Genomic DNA, 21,320 nt, shown 5'->3' with positions numbered 1-21,320 from the left:
AGAGGCAGGCGGAGGGGCCAGGAAATCACAGACCAGAGGCAGGCGGAGGGGCCGGGGAATCACAGACCAGAGGCAGGCGGAGGGGCCGGGGAATCACAGACCAGAGGCAGGCGGAGGGGCCGGGGAATCACAGACCAGAGGCAGGCGGAGGGGCCGGGGAATCACAGACCAGAGGCAGGCGGAGGGGCCGGGAAATCACAGACCAGAGGCAGGCGGAGGGGCCGGGGAATCACAGACCAGAGGCAGGCGGAGGGGCCGGGGAATCACAGACCAGAGGCAGGCGGAGGGGCCGGGGAATCACAGACCAGAGGCAGGCGGAGGGGCCGGGGAATCACAGACCAGAGGCAGGCGGAGGGGCCGGGAATCACAGAGCAGAGGCAGGCGGAGGGGCCGGGAATCACAGAGCAGAGGCAGGCGGAGGGGCCGGGGAATCACAGACCAGAGGCAGGCGGAGGGGCCGGGGAATCACAGACCAGAGGCAGGCGGAGGGGCCGGGGAATCACAGACCAGAGGCAGGCGGAGGGGCCGGGGAATCACAGACCAGAGGCAGGCGGAGGGGCCGGGGAATCACAGACCAGAGGCAGGCGGAGGGGCCGGTGGAATCACATACAGGGAGGAGAAGACCCAAGTGCACCGAAATCTAATTAGCAGAAAACTTCACATGCTGATGAAAGTAGAACCGCAAAGCAGATTTCTTCACCAAAAGTATCAATGTAATCAATATTTCAGCGCCATTAGTTTACATAATAAAATCGTGGTGAGAGGTTCTCCCCCACTAGTCGATGGAAGACTGCAAAGTTCTTTTGTGTAACCTGAATTTAGTAATTTAAAGGGGCTGTCCTTGATTAAAAAATATGTCTTGCTTTTCGGTGTTCCCAAAGCAATGAATATTTCCGGAATTGCAGCTCATTTCCATTATTTTCTCATCCCAGAAAACCCCGTTATTTGTAATTTCCAATTCCTCGTAAGTAAATGTCCTGCCACTACTGCAGTTATATTTCATGTTTCCTTGCTGTAAATAGAAGTATAGCTATAGACCAACGCTGTAAAACCTGCGGCACAAAAAAAAAAAAGACTTTTTTATGTGGCCATTATAGAAATGGCCGAGAAATGCGGAGCTGCATATGGTTGTTCACATGTAGCTTCAATGTCGGAGACAAGTAGAGTGGTGCGCAGCTCAGGAGCAGGGACGGGCAAGGACCAATGATGCACTGTGGTTCCCATATACGTCAGGCACATTGCATCCGCTGAGCCCCAATCCAGAGAGAACCCTAGGAGTTATAGAGGGGGCCGTGGAGGTGTGCAGCTCCCTCTGAAATACTAGGCTGCTACCGAATTGCCAATTAGGGAAAATAGGAACTCCATTCTCCTGATTGGTCGAAGTCCCGGAAGTGGCACCTGGACCTAATCAGACAATCATATACAGGGTTTGATACGATACACTAAGGCTGCGTTCACCTGTTGAAGATGCATTTCAGCCATGTTGCGTTTTTCTTCAAAGTTTTAAAAAATCTCTACAAAACTGCAGCTTTTTTTGCAGCAATTATGGAAAATTGAACCAAAAATGATGCGATCTTGAAAATCATGGCAATAACATAGCGTTTTTGCAATAACTTTCTGAAACCACAAACCCTCCTCAAAACTGTGGCAGTAATGCATTCATAAAGTGTCTATAGAGATGCTCTCCAACACTTTTAAAAAACAAGAAGTAAAAATTCACCTACCGGGACCAACACCAACTACTCCTCTTTTCAATAGCAAAACCAAAAAAATGAGCCGGAACCGAAGTTGGTATACATGCAATGTGGAGGAGAAAGTTCACATTGAGGCCATTTCACTTATAAAGCACAAGAAAAAAAACAAAATGAGCAAATACCCTGTGGTCAGTAAATAGTAAAAGTTATTTACATGTACTACTACTATTTACTGACTGCAGGGTATATGTCAGTTTGTTTCTTTCTTGTGTTTTATCAGTGACATGGCCACAGTGTGATTGTGCTTCTACACACTGCACATATATCAGCTTATGCTCTGGCTCAATTTTTTTGGTTTTGCTGTAGTTTCTTGTATTCTGTACAAACAGGGGCATGGCTCCTCCTTTTCTGGGCATTTCATCTATATAACTTCCCGTAGGTAGGTGTCTGAACAGTCCCGCTTTGCCCTTATCTTCATTGAAGTCGGCTGACATAAGGTGAGGTTTTAATATTAGAGATAGGACTGTCCCGACTGGGTACACCTTGTCGCGGTGGGATGGCTTTTATGCTTTTTTGATCAAAGCAGTGATAACCAAGTACCCTATGTTATTTATATGTACTATTACCATTTACTTACTACAGGGTATATTGCTCATTTTGTTTTTTTCTTTTGTTTTATCAGTGAAATTGCCACAGTGTGAACGTGCTTCTACACACTACACATATCCCAACTTACGCTCCGGCTCATTTCTTTTGTTTTGCTGTAGATTTTTGGACTCGGTACAAAGAAGAGCATGGCTCCTTCTTTTTGAATTGGGCATTTCATCTATATAGCTTCCCATGGGCAGGTGTCTGAACAGTCGGGGGGCCCCTGTCCCGTTTTGCCCTTATCTACATTGAAGTCGGCTGACATAAGGTGAGGTTTTAATATTAGAGATAGGACTGTCCCGACTGGGTAAACCTTGTCGCGGTGGGATGGCTTTTATGCTTTTTTCATCAAAATAGTGATAACCAAGTCCCCTATGTTATTTACATGTACATGTTTACTTACTACAGGGTATATGCTCATTTTGTTTTTTTTTTGGGGGGGGTTTTGTCTATAAAATGGCCACAGTGTGAATGTGCTCATCTTCATTACTCGACAAATGAGTCAATGCTCTCAGATATTTGAGCGAAATTAATGTTTAGCTCAGGGTCCTATTAAAAAAAACTCATCAGTTGCTGATTAAAAAGGTTTAGTAATTAGCTCTGCTGCCGTATTATTTCGAGCAAAGTACCCCATGGCCATGGCTTTTAAGATTAGCAGCGTGCACATGTTCTCCGCCTGATCCCCAACTTTATTCAGGGGCCGTCAGATGTAAGAACTGTACACAGCAGCCCGCAGAGCTCAATGCCCGGCGCACAGAGAGGCACTGTGTATTCTCATCACTTACACAAACACAAGAGGAATGCAAGGCACCCGGCACCACGGCTGTCAGAGACAGAATGTATTAGGCTTCCCCAGTCTCTGTCTAGCACCGCTCTCCAATCCTTGGAGACATGCACAAGTGAGGTAGACAAAAGACAGAAAAGTGACAGATAACCAACAATATCGGGAATTTTAATTCTATCTATAAAAAAAAAAAAAGTTGGAGGTTGCCCATTATTTAAAGGGAAACTCTGAAAACCAGTGCGTATGGCAAATCTACACCCCAGCAGATTCAGTGATGCGGAGGATGATCGGAGACAAAATATCCACCTGCATCACCAACACTTCCAGTCTCTGCTGTCGATCAGCAGAGATGTGGCCATATACGAGCTGGACAGCTAGGTAAGATTTTACCTTTAACATAAAAAATATATATATTTGACCAAAACAAAAAAGTTCCATTAGTCTGAAATCTTTATTCCTAAACGTATTTTCAAACCTCCTGATTTGTCATGTGCATACTGCGCTAAGTTTTAAAATTTTTATATGAACGTGTTATCCCAAGGACTGTGATGCTGCCGCCTGCACTAGCTCTCACATATCAGCACAGCTTCATTCCTGTACTGGTTTCCCTACTACAGCTTGCGGTTTTCAGTTCTTCCTTGTGATGACAAAAGTTGACTAGGAAGATTTTGTGATTCTCCTTCCAGCAGCAGGTGGGAAAAAAAAAATCAGTATTCAGAAACGGATACCAGGTAAGGCTCTGTTCACACAAGAGCTCTATTTCCTTCTATCAGAACGATACATTAGGAATAGCCCCCTACAAGTACCATCGATATGAGACTGCAATATATAATGTATAAGCTAAAAAAAAAAAAAAAAAAAAGAAGTATCTGTATAATAAAGCGCAGCAGATTATGCTTTTCTGAATAGTAAAATAAATATATGTTATGCATTTATCCTTTATTCTTGTTTTCCTGTCAATGAAGATTTTCATGAGGGATTAATATGGACCTTTTTTCATTTTTGTACACATATATGACCATACAGACTATAGCGCCTGATACTATAGCTATAATACTGCAATGCTCAGGCAGTATTTGACTGTACATGTATATGAAGGCTCAGGGGAGGCCCAGCCTCACCTTTCGTAGCTGTCGTGGTATAGATAGGCAGGTCTTTGGCAGCTCTTTTGAGGATTTCCTGCTGGTACTCCTGCCTCTCCTCCTTCTCGTACAACTCCTTGTCAGACTTGGATAAACAGAACTGAAGGAAAGACACAGGAAGGTATTAAACCGGCGACCAGTGAAAGCAAACATGGCACCAAGTCAGCAACACAGATTAAGTCATGTAAATACAGATGGGGCAGCACCTGGCATGAGCGGCAAGTGTGTACATGGCAAGTGGCCCAGAGGACAGAAGGCACAGCCGCTTCTAGGATCTCTCTCTATAAAAGGCCTCCATACACATTAAAGTCAGCCGTATATTTCCACCACTCAGCAGGACTGGCCGCCCATCTAATGTGCAGGTCTGCTACATTTTACAGGGGACAGAAACTGCTAAAAGAAAAGTCTGGCAGAGACATTCTTCCTTCTGCTCACTGAAGATACAGCATGCGCCCGGACGAGCCAAGCATTCATAAGAGGTAGATGGCCATCGGGGTGAACAATTGCTTGACCAACAGCCATAAGAGGAGAGAGCGGGGGGGAGGACTGAGGAGAGAGGGGGGGGGGGGGGGGAGGACAGAGGAGAGAGGGGGGGGGGGGAGGACAGAGGAGAGAGGGGGGGAGACAAGAGAGAGCGGGGGGGGAGACGAGAGAGCGGGGGGGAGACAAGAGAGAGCGGGGGGGAGACAAGAGAGAGCGGGGGGGAGACAAGAGAGAGCGGGGGGGGGAGACAAGAGAGAGCGGGGGGGAGACAAGAGAGAGCGGGGGGGAGACAAGAGAGAGCGGGGGGAGACAAGAGAGCGGGGGGGAGACAAGAGAGAGCGGGGGGGAGACAAGAGAGCGGAGGGGAGACAACAGAGCGCGGGGGGGAGACAAGAGAGCGCGGGGGGGAGACAAGAGAGCGCGGGGGGGAGACAAGAGAGCGCGGGGGGGGAGACAAGAGAGCGCGGGGGGGAGACAAGAGAGCGCGGGGGGGAGACAAGAGAGCGGGGGGGGGGAGACAAGAGAGCGCGGGGGGGGGGGGGGGAGACAAGAGAGCGCGGGGGGGGGAGACAAGAGAGCGCGGGGGGGAGACAAGAGAGCGCGGGGGGGGAGACAAGAGAGCGCGGGGGGGGGGGGGGGAGACAAGAGAGCGCGGGGGGGGAGACAAGAGAGCGCGGGGGGGGGGGAGACAAGAGAGCGCGGGTGGGGAGACAAGAGAGCGCGGGGGGGGAGACAAGAGAGCGCGGGGGGGGGAGACAACAGAGCGGAGGGGAGACAACAGAGCGGAGGGGAGACAACAGAGCGGAGGGGAGACAACAGAGCGGAGGGGAGACAACAGAGCGGAGGGGAGACAACAGAGCGGAGGGGAGACAACAGAGCGGAGGGGAGACAACAGAGCGGAGGGGAGACAACAGAGCGGAGGGGAGACAACAGAGCGGAGGGGAGACAACAGAGCGGAGGGGAGACAACAGAGCGGAGGGGAGACAACAGAGCGGAGGGGAGACAACAGAGCGGAGGGGAGACAACAGAGCGGAGGGGAGACAACAGAGCGGAGGGGAGACAACAGAGCGGAGGGGAGACAACAGAGCGGAGGGGAGACAACAGAGCGGAGGGGAGACAACAGAGCGGAGGGGAGACAACAGAGCGGAGGGGAGACAACAGAGCGGGGGGGAGACAAGAGAGCGGGGGGGGGGAGACAAGAGAGCGCGGGGGGGGGGAGACAAGAGAGCGCGGGGGGGGAGACAAGAGAGCGCGGGGGGGGAGACAAGAGAGCGCGGGGGGGAGACAAGAGAGCGGGGGGGGGGAGACAAGAGAGCGGGGGGGGGAGACAAGAGAGCGCGGGGGGGGGAGACAAGAGAGCGCGGGGGGGGGAGACAAGAGAGCGCGGGGGGGGGAGACAAGAGAGCGCGGGGGGGAGACAACAGAGCGGAGGGGAGACAACAGAGCGGAGGGGAGACAACAGAGCGGAGGGGAGACAACAGAGCGGAGGGGAGACAACAGAGCGGAGGGGAGACAACAGAGCGGAGGGGAGACAACAGAGCGGAGGGGAGACAACAGAGCGGAGGGGAGACAACAGAGCGGAGGGGAGACAACAGAGCGGAGGGGAGACAACAGAGCGGAGGGGAGACAACAGAGCGGAGGGGAGACAACAGAGCGGAGGGGAGACAACAGAGCGGAGGGGAGACAACAGAGCGGAGGGGAGACAACAGAGCGGAGGGGAGACAACAGAGCGGAGGGGAGACAACAGAGCGGAGGGGAGACAACAGAGCGGAGGGGAGACAACAGAGCGGAGGGGAGACAACAGAGCGGAGGGGAGACAACAGAGCGGAGGGGAGACAACAGAGCGGAGGGGAGACAACAGAGCGGAGGGGAGACAACAGAGCGGAGGGGAGACAACAGAGCGGAGGGGAGACAACAGAGCGGAGGGGAGACAACAGAGCGGAGGGGAGACAACAGAGCGGAGGGGAGACAACAGAGCGGAGGGGAGACAACAGAGCGGAGGGGAGACAACAGAGCGGAGGGGAGACAACAGAGCGGAGGGGAGACAACAGAGCGGGGGGGAGACAAGAGAGCGCGGGGGGGGGAGACAAGAGAGCGCGGGGGGGGGAGACAAGAGAGCGCGGGGGGGGAGACAAGAGAGCGCGGGGGGGGAGACAAGAGAGCGCGGGGGGGGGAGACAAGAGAGCGCGGGGGGGGAGACAAGAGAGCGCGGGGGGGGAGACAAGAGAGCGCGGGGGGGGAGACAAGAGAGCGCGGGGGGGGAGACAAGAGCGCGGGGGGGAGACAAGAGAGCGCGGGGGGGGGAGACAAGAGAGCGCGGGGGGGAGAGACAAGAGCGCGGGGGGGAGAGACAAGAGCGCGGGGGGGGGAGACTAGAGCGCGGGGGGGGGAGACTAGAGAGAGCGGGGGGGAGACTAGAGAGAGCGGGGGGAGACTAGAGAGAGCGGGGGGAGACTAGAGAGAGCGGGGGGAGACTAGAGAGAGCGGGGGGAGACTAGAGAGAGCGGGGGGAGACTAGAGAGAGCGGGGGGAGACTAGAGAGAGCGGGGGGAGACTAGAGAGAGCGGGGGGAGACTAGAGAGAGCGGGGGGAGACTAGAGAGAGCGGGGGGAGACTAGAGAGAGCGGGGGGAGACTAGAGAGAGCGGGGGGAGACTAGAGAGAGCGGGGGGAGACAGGAGGGAGCGAGGGGAGAAAAGAGAGAGCAGGGAGAGAGGAGAGCAAAGAGGAGAGCGGAGGAAAGCGAGCCTATATAAATTATACAAATACAAATTTTGTATGACCATGGTTGTATTAAGCTGCAAATAAAGCTGTGTGCCCCTTTCACCACACAGTGAATGTAAAAACAAAATCCCAAGTAAGGCTGGGTTCACACACCTGTGTGTTACTATCAGGACAGATTTTTTTCTTAGGTGTCATCCTAGTTGCATCCATTTTTTTCTCTTCTGTTGTTTTTTTTTAATATACCATTGTGTTTGTTCCTGAGCCAATTAAATGACCCCTGGAAGTCCACATGTTTTTACTCAAATTAACGATTTAGAAACAGATATGAGACACGGTCATACTTCCAATTTGCATCCATGCTTAACGGATCCCCGTTGACTTGTATGGTTGAGTCTGATCCGCAAACACTGATCAGAATAGGACCTGCTCTGAATCTTATGGATCTTACACTTGGATCTGTGAATACATCCCTTCTCCTCTATGTGTGAATATATCCCTTCTCCTCTATGTGCTATCGGACAGAGATTATACCCACTGGCATGTAATCGTTTGGGCACCCCTGGTCAAAATTACTGTTATTGTGAACAGTTAAGCATGTTGAAGATGAAATGATCTCTAAAAGGCCTAAAGTTAAAGATGACACATTTCCTTTGTATTTTAGGCAAATATATAGTCATCTTTTACATTATAAAAATTACAAAAAGGAAAATGAGCTGATACCCCATTTGGAAGTGTTAATCAGCTGTGTGGATGCAGCATAATAATGGTGGAATTGTATTTCCTTTTCTATTTCACCTCAAAGAGCTTTTCTCCTATTTTTCCTTATAATAAATGGTATAAATAAAGTCATTTAAAAATACAACTCATACTAAAAAAATAAGCTCTCATATAGCGATGTTGACAAAGTTATGAATTTTGGAAGACCAAGATGACAATAAAAAAAAACGCAGACAGATTGTTGGGTCCTTACCTCTTTGGATGGATTAGCAGGACAGGAAAATATTGTCTTCCAGTATGACCACACAAACATTATAAAAAATAGATGAAAAAACACCAGGTAGATAACTGAAAAAGCAAAAAAAAAGTCAGAAAGTACAGTACACGTGTATGATGTTAATGTTCTTTTTTTAGGCATGGAGAACCTTCAGCCTGGCAGTATAGATAGATATGCTTTGATCTCAGTATATAAGAGGCAATTCTGGGAACTGAAGTTACCAACAGATGTGATATTTAAAGGGAATGGTCCATCATACAATGATTTAGTGTATACAGTGGCTTGCGAAAGTATTCACCCCCTTGCCATTTTCCGTGTTTTGCTCCCTCACAACCTGGAATTTCACGGGATTCCTTTGAGGGTTTGCATCAGTTCATGTAAAGAACATGCCTACAACTGTGAATATTTGGTTTTCTTTTTACAGTGAAGCAAACAACAAATAGGACAAAATAACTGGAAACCTCAGTGTGCATAACTATTCACCCCCCTAAAGTCAGTACTTTGTAGAGCCTCCTTTTCTGGCAATTATAGCTGTACATCGCTTTGGATAAGTCTCTATGAGCTTTCCACATCTGGCCACTGGGATTTTTGCCCATTCCTGAAGGCAAAACTGCTCCAGCTCCTTCAAGTTAGATGGTTTCCTCTGGGGAACAGAAATCTTCAAGTCTGACCACAGATTCTTAATTGGATTAACGTCTAACAACATAATAGGAATATGTTTTATTTTTTTATTTATTTTTACAGGCAGTGTATAAAAATCTGTTTTGGACACATGACGATCGGACAGGTATAGGGCTCGTCACAGTACAGTTATCAGAGCTGTGACCTGTAACGAGCCGATGCCACCTGTCACATGGACGGGACACCAGGCTCTTATTACATAACAGCAACAAGACGTCCTGGAAGCAAGGAAACATTTATATCATTGGTGTATTCAGCTGAGGAAAAGAATTATTTCACAGACCACCTTTATAACAAACCAAAAAAAACACTAATGAATTATATTCTATACAAACACACACTATATCTATTTAAATTATATATATATATATATATATATATATATATATATATATATATATATATATATATATATATATATATATATATATATATATATATATATATATATACACACACACACACAAACATACACGCAACATAAAAACTGGAAAATAAATTTACCTTTTTCAGTGTTTGATTGTATTGTATCTGTAAGAAGAGCAAAAGAAGAATTACATACATTTTTATAGGGCGTTAAAGGGGGTTTCTAACAATAGATATTGACCACAATATGGGTGACAAATGTCTAATCACTGGGGGATCAATGATGCAAACCCCACCTATCAACAAAACAGAGTTGTAAAGTCTGCCCACTCTTCACTACATGGCCGCAGCATGGAGGAGTGAGAACATCAGAAAAATAAAGCGTGCACCCATTGGAGTCTATTTGATGGGCTCGGGAGCCCTCGTCCTATTCCTTCAGTAATCAGGCATTTACCGACAAACCTGTGGAGAAATGTGAAATGTATCAAAGCGATGAGCGAATCAATCTGCAGGAGCCGTGCCCAGCGGTCAGGTCGGCATTCCATGGCCGCAGGACAGGAGCCTTGCAAATCGCCTAACTGCTGTCGTCCCTGGCTCCTCTTCCGATTTTCCAGGCTGGAGCAATGCACATTTGATGTTGTGCCAGGCTGGTTGGGCGCCGGGCATCACATGTCATTTCACCGCATCACAGCCTTGGGACCACAAGTGCCGACACCGCTGGCATGGAACAGGAACGGGAGGTGAGTATAGGTTTGCTTATTTTATCGGGGCTGAATATTTAGTTTAAGAAGCGGTTGTCCTAGTAGTGGACAAACCCTTTAATCTAAAGAGGACCCATGAGTGCAGACAGGTAAGAGTTTGCAGGGCTCCCGTCCGACAGCAAAGGACATGGATCTGGTTACTGGACTGGATCCTGTGAATCGATTCGCTCATCTGTAATAGTGATTTCCTCCCCAGATAAAACAAGTGCGATTTGCTAATTAAACTTATTTAGAAATCCATTTCTAATGACATTTTATTTATGAATTTAGTTTTTTCTATTCCTGGAGAAACACTTTAAGCGTTTCCTTAAAGAGGTTGCCTGGTATAGAAAACATATGTTCTATAATAGTCGGGGATCTTGGCTCAGGGGTGCCTTTAAAACCAAAAGGCCCCACCATTGAATGTCATCGAGGGCACAGTAACACTCTTTAAAAGCCGGCATGTGCAATGTTTGTCACAAAATATATGCAATAAAATAACAAAGGTCGTACTAGGATGACAGGTATTATATGATTGTTTGTCAGAGGTGTTCAACTTTGCACAGAATTATGGAATCCAGAAGTATAATGGTTAATTCCTGTCTGACAAGTTGCACAGTGATAATAAGTACAACAGGGGAACAAGTCAGCTGACAAGAAGATGGCCCAGACCTCCTCCCTCCATACAAACTCTGTGATTAGCTGGGGTTATATTGGTCAAGTCATGCACACAGATGACGTAAGGGAAGTTACTTAGCAGTCTGTCAACTTCCTCATCCCAAATGCACAGGGCCTGTGGGCCATATAAGCCATTCCTGAGATTCCAGAGAGAGCACCTAGGGTGTATCCGACCAGACGGAAATCATACAACCGCGCTGAGCGGACCTGGCCGTGTGGGAATGTGCGGAATAACAGGACTACAGCAAAGGGGAATTCATCCTAGGATCATCGTTGCATCTCCCAAGGCAAATCCAAAACCAATTTACTCATTTCATATTTGTGTTTTCTTTTTTTCACAGAAGCAAATGACATTTCATAGTTAGAGGATTGTAAGTCTTAGGCCACGGCCACACTATCAGTATTTGGTCAGTATTCGATCGGTATTTTTTCTCAGGAGTGGGAGATAAATGCAGAATTGGTGACTTGTTTCTATTATACCTTTTCTCTGATTGTTCCTCACCTGGTTGTGGCTCCCACTCCTGAGAAAAAATACTGACCGAATACTGAGGGTGTGTGCCCACAATGCAGATTTGAAGCAGAAATTTCCTGAGCGTTTTTGTCTCTCCTTGCCTGAAAAAACGCATGCGGTTTTGACGCGTTTTTTACATGCTTTTTTTTTTTTAAGCGTTTTTGAGCATTAATGAATGATTTTTGGAGCTAAATAACGTTGGTGGGACATTGCTTAAACCATTGGATTACCATAAGAACTGGGGTGAGTATACTGGTTCATTTAAATGATTAAAGAATGGGTCTGTTGTATTTCAAATAAAGTGTTTACACTATGTCTTTCTTTACTTTGTTCGGTCATGAAAAGGTCTGATTGACACCTTGACATCACCAAACAAAAGAGCTGGGTGTCAGCTAGTCCCATTTCCCCAATCTTCATTAGCATTTCTATTCACGTAATTTATGCGACTGCTGTGATTTTTTTTTAGCCTGGGAATGTGCCACTAGGCAAACATTTTCCCTGGCCATAATTAACATCTCACAGCTGGTTTGTTAGCCCCTATGTCCCACCTCCCCGATCAGCACTCAACAGCACTTTGGACACAACGTATTTATGTTGTGTCCAAAACGCGGTGTTCTAATGCCACACTTTTGTTGTCGGTAAATGTGAATCCACCGCATATAATGACACTTCAAACGGTCAAAATCTGCAGCGGAGACTAGCGTGTCCGCTACAGAAGTTGACATGCTGAGTGTGAGTTTCGGTACGTGGCCACGATCAGGAGACGCTGCAGGTTTGCGTCCAAAGCAAAAATGTGCGTCCAAGGTGGTGCTACGTCTGAATTATGGGTACAAAGCCTAAAATGAAAAGAAAAAAAATTGGCGTGGGCTCCCGCGTCAATTTTATAACCAGCAGAGGGAAAGCCGACCGCTGGGGGATATTAGTAGCTTAGGAAGGGGCCATAAGCCAACAATGTTCCATGGCTATTAATATCAGCCCACAGCTGTTTGTTTAGCCTTTACTGGCTAGATTACAGGGGGACCCCAGAAAAAAATTGATGTGGGGTCCCACTATAAAATCGAGCCAGCAAAGGCTAAACTAGACAGCTGCGGGCTGATATTAATAGCCATGGAAGGGGCCATGAATACTAGCCCCGTCCGCGGCTATTAATATCACCCCTTAGCAGTCCCAGAAATGGCGCATCCATAAGATGCGCCAAATCTGGCGCTTACCCTCGCTCTTCCACACTGCCCTGTAGCGCTGGCAGAGGGTAATGGGGTTGGGGTTCACGTCAGCCATGTATTGGCGGCTGACGTGAAGCCAAAGTTAGTAATGGAGGGCATCTATAAGACGCCCCTATTACTAACCGCGTGGTTAAATGGTCGCCGCTTTTTAAATAAAAGACACAGCCAGAATAAAGTATTTTAATGAAAGAAAAAACACACGGTTCTACAATTTTTATTTTATTACACGCCTCCGCGAAGCCCTCAATCTCCTGAAAAAAACAAACAACCACATCCCTCACCTGTCCGCTGGCAGTCCACGATCACAACTGTCCCGCGACGATCCGGATCATTTCTACAGCTGTGACAGCTGTAAAATCACCCCCTGGCAGTATACAGTGCCGCAGGGGGTCACTGAGGTTCATCAGCTGAAGATCAGCTGATGAGCTAGAGACCGTGGGAACCATCTTGTGAAGGTTCCCACGGTAAGCATCAGCTGATGACCGGCTTCAGCAATCAGCTGATGGTCACGCGACCATCAGGTGATAGCTGACGTCACTGCAGGTCCTGGAAGTAGACTGCGGGGCGCGAGCAGTGTACCACTGGCCGCCGACGAGAGAGGATCGCCGCCGGGGACGAGGTGAGTAGGAAGTTTTTCTTTTTTCATTTTTACTTTAATCTGCCGCTGGCACGCGGGCTGGGAAGAGCAGGCTGCTGCTTCTCCCATCCATGTTGCTCTCGCTGTTATCAGCCAGAGCAGCGGTCGGATGAGAGGAGTAGCAGCTGTTAAAAGGCTCGGATGCCGCACACCGCACGCAGAGAGTATGGCAGAGGTTTAATTCAAGATTTGGTTTCTCCACGCAGGGAGTGTAAATTTAAGTAACACAACAATAAAACAGTAAAATCGGACAATAAATGATTGTGGTTTAACTATAACAAGGAAAGGATGAACAATACGGCGCAGTCCCAAAAGTTCAGGCTGAATAAGAGAAGGACCGAGGACAGGGCAGCACGTCTCTCCCTCGTTGTCGGCAGGTCAGACTGTTTCTCCCCCAACTGCTGGTCTGCTCTCCACAACCAACTGTCTCTTTCGCGCGAGCCCACACACCTGACTTCCTCTCTTCCGTCCCTCTCCTCTGTCCCCCAGCACTGTCCAGGAAGTCCCCCATGCACTCTTAATCCCGTCCCCTGGCAACACTGGGCAGGACCCTGGCAGTTCCGGCGTCGGAGCTCCGCACCTGTCCCTAGGCAAGTCTTCCTTCTTACACAGCCTCCTCTCCCGACCCGGGTACCAGTCGCGGTGCAACTTTGCGCCTATTGATTTACATTGAAACAAAGCAAATCCGCATGTATAGATATTATATAAGCAGATTTGCTGCGATTCAATGCAAGTCAATGGCCGAGATTTCGCCGCGAAATCGCACCCGAATTGGTTGTGCTGTGGTTTGTGCCGCAATGATAATCTGCAATGGAAATTTCTACATCATGTGCACAGCACATGCGGATTATTATTTTATACATGGCAGACCTCTTACCAAGCGATTTTAAACGCATTAAAACCGCATCGTGTGCACTCAGCCTGATAGTGTGACCGTGGCCTTAAACTAATTTTCTGATGGGGTATGTACATTTTTAGGACCCTTATATTAGCCAGCATAAATATCGGCTACAAAGCATGAATCACATGAACAAACCACTGATTTTAACCTCTTGAAGGGAATCTGTCTCCAGGTTTTTGCCACCCCATTTGAGAGCAGAATAACGTAGACATAGAGATCCTGATTCCAGCAGTGTATCACTTACTGGGCTCCTTGATGTAGTTTTGATAAAATCACTGTTTTATCTAGCAGTTCTCTGAATGCTGAGCTCTGTATGACCCCGCCTCACCACTGATTGGCAGATTTTTGTGTACACTGTGCAGAGGCAGAAAGCTGCCAATAAGTGGTGGGGGCGGAGTTATACAGAGCTCATGAATATGGACGACTGCACAGCAGCAGGTTTACTAGTCTTGGAGTGATAATCTTCTGCTGATAAATGAGTTTTTAATCAAAACTACTGCAAGCAGCCCAGTAACTGACACAATCGCTGAATCTGGGTCTGCTGCTCTGAGATTAGGTGAAAAAAAATCAGGCCATAGATACCAGGGAATTTTTTGTAGTTAGTGACGCGCCCCTGGGCCTGTGTCGCGCTGCGTTGCGCACGCGGGAGCTTACCCGGAGCCGGATCTTTTGAGGGTTGTAGTCTCGTGGCGGTGATCCGGTCCGTGCCCAGGGAGTCAGACTAAGTGGCGCTGTATCAGCGGTAGATGTTGTACGACTACGCCACCCGTTGAATGCAGCGAAGGAGCTGCCGCTGCAGGGCAGACCGCTGAGGCCGGTGGTAGGATTGTGCAGCGTGATAGTATCACCCCCAACGGGAGGGGTATGGCCTCAGGGCAGCCGACGTGGATGATGGGGGTAGCAGGAATCACTCAGACGATGCGGTGTAATTCAGGGTCTTTACTGGTGATAAAGATAGACCCTCCCGGAGTACTGGCTAGCGATCGGGGCCTGGTCAGTCCTTGAGCAGATGGGATCTCCCCTGGCCAGGCGGAGTTGTAGGCCTCCCAAACTGACACTACTCTTCTGGCTACCTTGCTAGAGGCGGGTATAAGTAGCCCACGTCCCTGAGTGTACCGTGTGGTGCTCACCCGTATGGCCGGTGACTCGGGGCCTTCTAGTGGCGTCCGCTCCACGACGGCGGTGCTGGTCCCACGCGTGTGACCGTGCCTTTGGGTTTCTTGGCCAGAGGACCTGAAATCCCCTGCCGGGCGGTTTCTGCTGCTGGGTAAAGATTAGTCCCCACAGCCTCGGACTCCGGGTCCGGTGATAGCTTCTCAGTCAGGGCGAGCTCTGCAGCTGCCAGCCCCTGACTCCTTATAGCACTGCTCCCACAGAGCTCCTGATGTTCTTTTCCTAGATCTGCTTCTCTTCTCTGTCTCTACTTCTTCTCTTCTCCCTAACCCTGCCTCAGCCCTAGGTTTATATAGGGGAAGTTCTTCCCCTCCCAGGACTGGGCAGGAGGTGTGGCATGCACAGGATCCCTGACCAAGAGACCTCCCACCTGCTCTCAGACATAACATTGCTGTTACTGTGGAAACCAGACCCCTGGGGTGCCACATTAGCACTTTAGTTGTTTTTTTTCCCCCTTTATTCCAAAAGTTGCAACCTATTTATTTTTCAATCCTCATTATGATTTGGAGAATAACAACATTTTCAGCAGGTGGCCCCATAATTCCTATGATACATACCTATGATTAAGGACAGGTTTGTCCGAAATGCCTAAGGTTCCCTCCTCCTTGCCCCCCCCCTTTTTGTTCACATATAATCTTATATGTATTTTTAATTACATTAATATATATATATATTTTTTTTTTTTTATTTTGGTGCTGGAATTTTTTCCCTAGTTTGGTGCCATAATTCTCTTCATAACTAGGTCATTTTATGACATGCTTTATGATCAGGCAGTGTCCAAATCTTCCTGGAAAATAATTACTGTACATCATTGAGGTTTCTGTATATGCAAAAAAGGGATACAAGCCCCGACTACTAACAAATATTAAAGGGATACTCCAAAGAAAGGCATTTGCGACGTCCATAGGAAGCTAACTTGGGTCTCAATAACTTCCAAAAATTCAGGTCTCATGTCCCATGTTGCTACTCTGAAGTGACACAGTAGGAGGAGACGGATATGCCATAAATCCTTTTCACTGATGTCTGACAGGTATGGACCTCATAACCATGCCGAAAATGGCTGCCGCATCCAGATAGGAGAAGCTGAGCACCTACTTCTCCATTAATTCTCTGCCTGAATGTGGCTTCCACCTCACAAAGACGGACGGAAGTTGAGGCTCACTCATTGTTGATATACGATGGTGAGACCCACATAGATATTAACGCCATATTCTTGGCAATTCTCACTACTTGCTGTTGCCTACATATCTTTTTACCTTGGATAATAAAAATATTGTTAAGAGCCATTTTTATCTACTACTCTCTTGTCCAGCACTTGGTAGAAGCAGCCATGCCCAAGTCATGGTGGAGCGGTGGAAAGTCATCATGAACACATACAAAAATTTCTGCTGAAGACCACCAGGAAAGAAGATCCAGAGGAGACACCTACTGGGGGCAAAATCTAGTCACAGGCTAAAACTTTTCTGATTATTCATTAACATCTCCCCAGTGAGTAATTCCAATAGTGTTATGGAGGAAGTAAGGGACACGCTCAATTACGAGTGAGGGACATTTTCATTTCCAACTCTGCCATCAATAGTACAATAACAGATAAAAACAATAAATTTCACAGAACAAAAGGAACACCACGGAGATGTTTCTCACAAAAACCAAGTCATTATAAGAATAGTCTTTAATTCCCAAACAAGGTCTTGTGGTGTCACCAGACTGCTCCAAAGCCATCAACCTCTGCCATCAAACTCTGGCAGCTTTTATCATTAAGAGTGTCGAATCTGGTGTAAAAAGGAAAAAAATATATATACAGTATATGATAGGTCCTTAAACAGAACCTATCGGCAGATTCACAAGCAACATGATATATCGACAGACACTGGATTATAGTAAATGCTCGTATGTTTTACTGTAAAGCAGTAATCATAATAAATTCCTTAGAGAGAAGTATCCACTGGGAAAGTCCTCACACTGGTAACTCCTCCCTTCATTTAAAATAATCTCTGGAGGTAGATTCTCAGGGAGATCTATGTCCAGCCCAGAGATCTTAACAGCTCATTTACATATTAAGAAAAACCTGGATTTCTCTGGAATAAGACATCGGATCGCAGATATCAAGGTATCATTTTATTCAGCTTCCTATGACCTACATGCCCATATAGATGGCTTAGGAGGACTGATCCGACTGACAAATGTCTTTTAAGATGCCTCTTAATCAATTTGTCATATTTCACTCAAGATCTGTAATCCGCTTGTGAGCAGCATTTTTTTTATGATGAGGGTAAGAGGTTAGTTGCAGAAAATCATAGATTTCCTTGCAGTGCAGCACATACCGCCTGACTATTTCTTCCACAAACTCCACACTCCATTATAGTTGCATAAGTTGAAAGAAGACTTGGGTCCATCAAGTTCAACCTTTCTCCACCAATTAAGGCACCAGAAGTCCTTACATAAAGCAGTAAGTCTCCAGTAGATCATTAGACATAGACGGGCATCCCTGCACACCTTGGAAGCTTCCTGCTTCACTTCTTCTGTGACTTTAGGCTCTAGCCCCTGCCACATGTTCTTACACATCAGGTCTCGCTTCAGTACCTCTCCTAATAGAAGTCGACGTCTCTAGGTCGTATGTAATGGACGAGGGAGTCTCGTAATAACACGCAGTCACGGCATGTGAAAAGGAGCCAACAGCCTTCAACATATAATCCGAGCAAAAAACAAACATTTAAAATAAAAAGACGCTCAGAATTTTGCCATAACTTCATTAATAGATAATTTGAAACTTTATTGATCAATCAGCACATCAAACACCATTTTAAAAATAAACACAATATAGACACAAAAAATTAAAAAGCGAGAAGGTGCATGCAGAAAAACAGGAGATGTTAATAAATATGAAATTTTATAATGAATTTCAGAGGTAAGTCTATGAGATAAACTGCGAATCAGTATAGTTAGATCTTAAAGTTTCATAGTGCAAAAATTAATTAATTGCCAATTCGCAATAAAACAGAGGGGGCACTATCATTCATAAGTATATCAAGTACAATGCACAATAATTAGCAGTTAGATATCATCGGGCATATCAAAATTGATTATATGAATACAAAGTTTTCAAGCTGTCACAGGTAAGTATGTAAAGTGCAGTGCACAGAGAGTCCCAACCTAAAGTGACATAGTGCAATGGTAAACCCCCATGCAGTGCTACCATGTAAGACTACAGGGAGCACAGCACTTGATGGTAAGAGAGATACCGGTATGCCGCAAGCACCACACGCCAAAGAAGAATGCACTCCAACGCGCGCTCCTAACAGAAGTCGCCGTCTCTAGGTCGTATGTAATAGACGACGGAGTCTCGTAATAACACGCAGTTACGGCATGTGAAGAGGAGCCAACAGCCTACAACTTATGCCCTCAGTAATGACGATTTTATGTAAAAACAAAACACACAAATACACCTCAATCCCTGCGATGTGTCACTTACTTGGCTGCTCGCTGCAGTTTTGATTAAATCCCTGTTTTCTCTGTTGCAGATCTAGCAGTTCTCTGAATGCTGAGCTCTGTATAGCCCCACCCACACCACTGATTATTGTGCATAGGTAGAGAGCAGCCAATCAGTGGTGAGGGGCGGGGTTATACTGCGCTCATGAATATGCAGGACTACATGGCAGCAGGTATACTAGAACTCTAGTAATAATCTCCTGCTGATAAATCAATGATTTTAACAAAATTAAAGAAAGCAGCCCAGTAAGTGGCACATCCCCAGAATCAGGGTCTCGGTCTCTATATAATGGTGCTCTCAGATTAGGTGGCAAAAACCTGGTGGCAGATTCCCTTTAAGGCCTCATACACAAAACAGCATGCTCCTATATGGTGCTGTATTACAATGTAGAATCATTGTTTATAGGAGGAGAAGAGCTACATATTGTAGTGTCTAATGGTTTCCATATGTCAATTTCTCCAAGAAGAGATACAGTAGGGACCTATTGTTGTCTATGGGCGCTATATTGTACAGTACACATGTGTCGTGTGAATATAAGTTTGTGAAATCAAACACAAAATTGACAATACAGGTATTAAAAAGGCGATGTCTGCCTTTGGGGACAATTATTTATAGAGGGGAAAAAGACAGATTAAAGTTACGACATGTCAGGGAAAAACTTAGTTTAGTAGCAGTGAGGGACCGAGCCACACGGGAGACTAGTTGGATATGCGGGTCCCCAGCGGCTTCTCCCTGCCCGCCGCCCTGGATTGGCAGATCTCTCCCGAGTGCATGTGTAAGGAGAGACCTGTCACTCCAGGACAGTGGGTGGAGAGAAGCCACTGGGGATAATTTTTTAGTCCCACTTACATGCACTTAAGAAAAAAGAATTGCCCCAAAGATGGACAACTCTTAACAATCGGAAGATGTACATTTGTGTCAACTATTGTATGGTCTTTTTTTGGAACTTCAATCCGTCTGTTTCTTCTGCTAATGACTAGTTGATGTCTGTTTACTCAAGGGGATATCACGGCGACATCATAAAAGATACAACTTCTGACCCCAGGAGCGAATTCTCGCTGATCTGCACATGTTTATACTGATTAATGATTGGGAACTTTTATTTCATTACCAAGATCTCCAACACAAAAACCACCACGGTTGTGCCGTGCCAATAGTGACCTTTTCCGTACTTGCACCACATCAAGGATTATTCATATAACTGTTTTCTTTTCAGTCTGTTTTTTCCCCCAGGGTCTTTTGAGCAGGTCAGTTCCAAAAAGTGCTGTAAAAAACGCTCACAAAAGAAAGATCCTATTAATTTATGTGGAAAATACGTGCTGTTCATATGCAATGCTCAAAACCCGTCAGACATTTCATTTTTTGATCGATATAGCTGTGTGAGGGCTTATTTTTTGCAGGCCGAAACAACATTTTTATTTATATATTTTGGGATAGATATGACATTTTGATCGCTTCTTGCAGCATTTTTTGAGGTACTGCGCCGACCAAAACACTCCACAAGTTTGGCGGTTTCAATTTTTTTCTGTTTAAAAGGTGTTTACCGATCAGATTAATTATTTTATACTTTGAGGCTATGTGCCCACGATCAGACTACAGCAGCGCTTTGGACGCAGCGTATTTTCGCTGCGTCCGATCCCACATGTAAATCTGCATGTGTTCATTGAACACATGCGGAGTTACCGCACCCTATCCATTCTGTTGTGAAAATTTCTGTTGCGGAGACTAGTCTTGACATGCTGCAACTAGTAAAGCCACCCGCGGCGGCAAAGAGAAGCACAGTGGGCATGGGATTTTTATAAAGCCCATCCACTGTGCTTTTACTGTACAACGCAGCGGGTTGGACGCAGCGCAGGTGAGATGTGTTCAAACCGCTGCCACTACGGATCGTGGGCACATACCCGGATAGATCAGACTTTTCTGGACGCGGTCATACTGCGTGTATTTTTTTTATTGATTTTTTTTAATTATCTTTATTTTTAATAGGGGAAAGGGTGGATGATTTGAACTTCTGTTGTGTTTTTTTCTTATTTTTTAAAACTTTTTTTTATTTTTATTTTGCTGTATTTTCATCTCCTTAGGGGACTTGAACCTGCAACCATCTGAAAGAAGCTTCATGACAGGCGTGGAGGTCTTCAACAGGCCCCCAGCTGTCATATCAACCCATTGGCACCCCTCGATCGCATCACGGAAGTGCTGATGGGTGCACAGAGTGATGGTGCACTGTTAATGCCGCTGTGAGTTTGTCAGCAGCATTTAACAGGTTAACAGTTAACCTGTTAGAGGCAGGTTCTGGCTGTGGCACACAGCCATTATCTGCCGGGTATGGTGCAGGCTCACCCCGTGAGCCCGCTCCATACACCCGCTCCATACTTGAACTGTACAAGTTCAGCACAGCGGAAGTCAGTAGGGGGTTAAAGGAAGTGACATCCATTCTTCAGGCATGTTCCGC

The 21,320-nt window shown here is 46.7% G+C and overlaps 1 protein-coding gene across 3 annotated transcripts in view; it reads right to left on the bottom strand.

Annotated features, from left to right (window-relative positions):
• The window catches only part of ZDHHC20 (zDHHC palmitoyltransferase 20), an 80,831-nt gene that overhangs the window by 39,157 nt on the left and 20,354 nt on the right, over window positions 1-21,320 (bottom strand). For all 3 annotated transcript variants that reach the window (XM_073662287.1, XM_073662283.1, XM_073662293.1), the window contains exons 2-4: window positions 9,654-9,680; window positions 8,445-8,539; window positions 4,248-4,368 (exon numbers count right to left, since the gene is read on the bottom strand). In XM_073662287.1, coding sequence (XP_073518388.1) covers window positions 4,248-4,368; window positions 8,445-8,539; window positions 9,654-9,680 — 243 coding nt within the window. The remainder of the gene's footprint in view (window positions 1-4,247; window positions 4,369-8,444; window positions 8,540-9,653; window positions 9,681-21,320) is intronic.

Source organism: Phyllobates terribilis, unplaced genomic scaffold (assembly GCF_046119375.1).
Source record: "Phyllobates terribilis strain yellow unplaced genomic scaffold, ASM4611937v1 Scaffold_2__4_contigs__length_985480577, whole genome shotgun sequence".
Lineage (NCBI taxonomy): Eukaryota > Metazoa > Chordata > Amphibia > Anura > Dendrobatidae > Phyllobates > Phyllobates terribilis.
The sequence above is the reverse complement of the archived record's forward strand: the minus strand, read 5'-3'. Positions and strand labels throughout refer to the sequence as shown.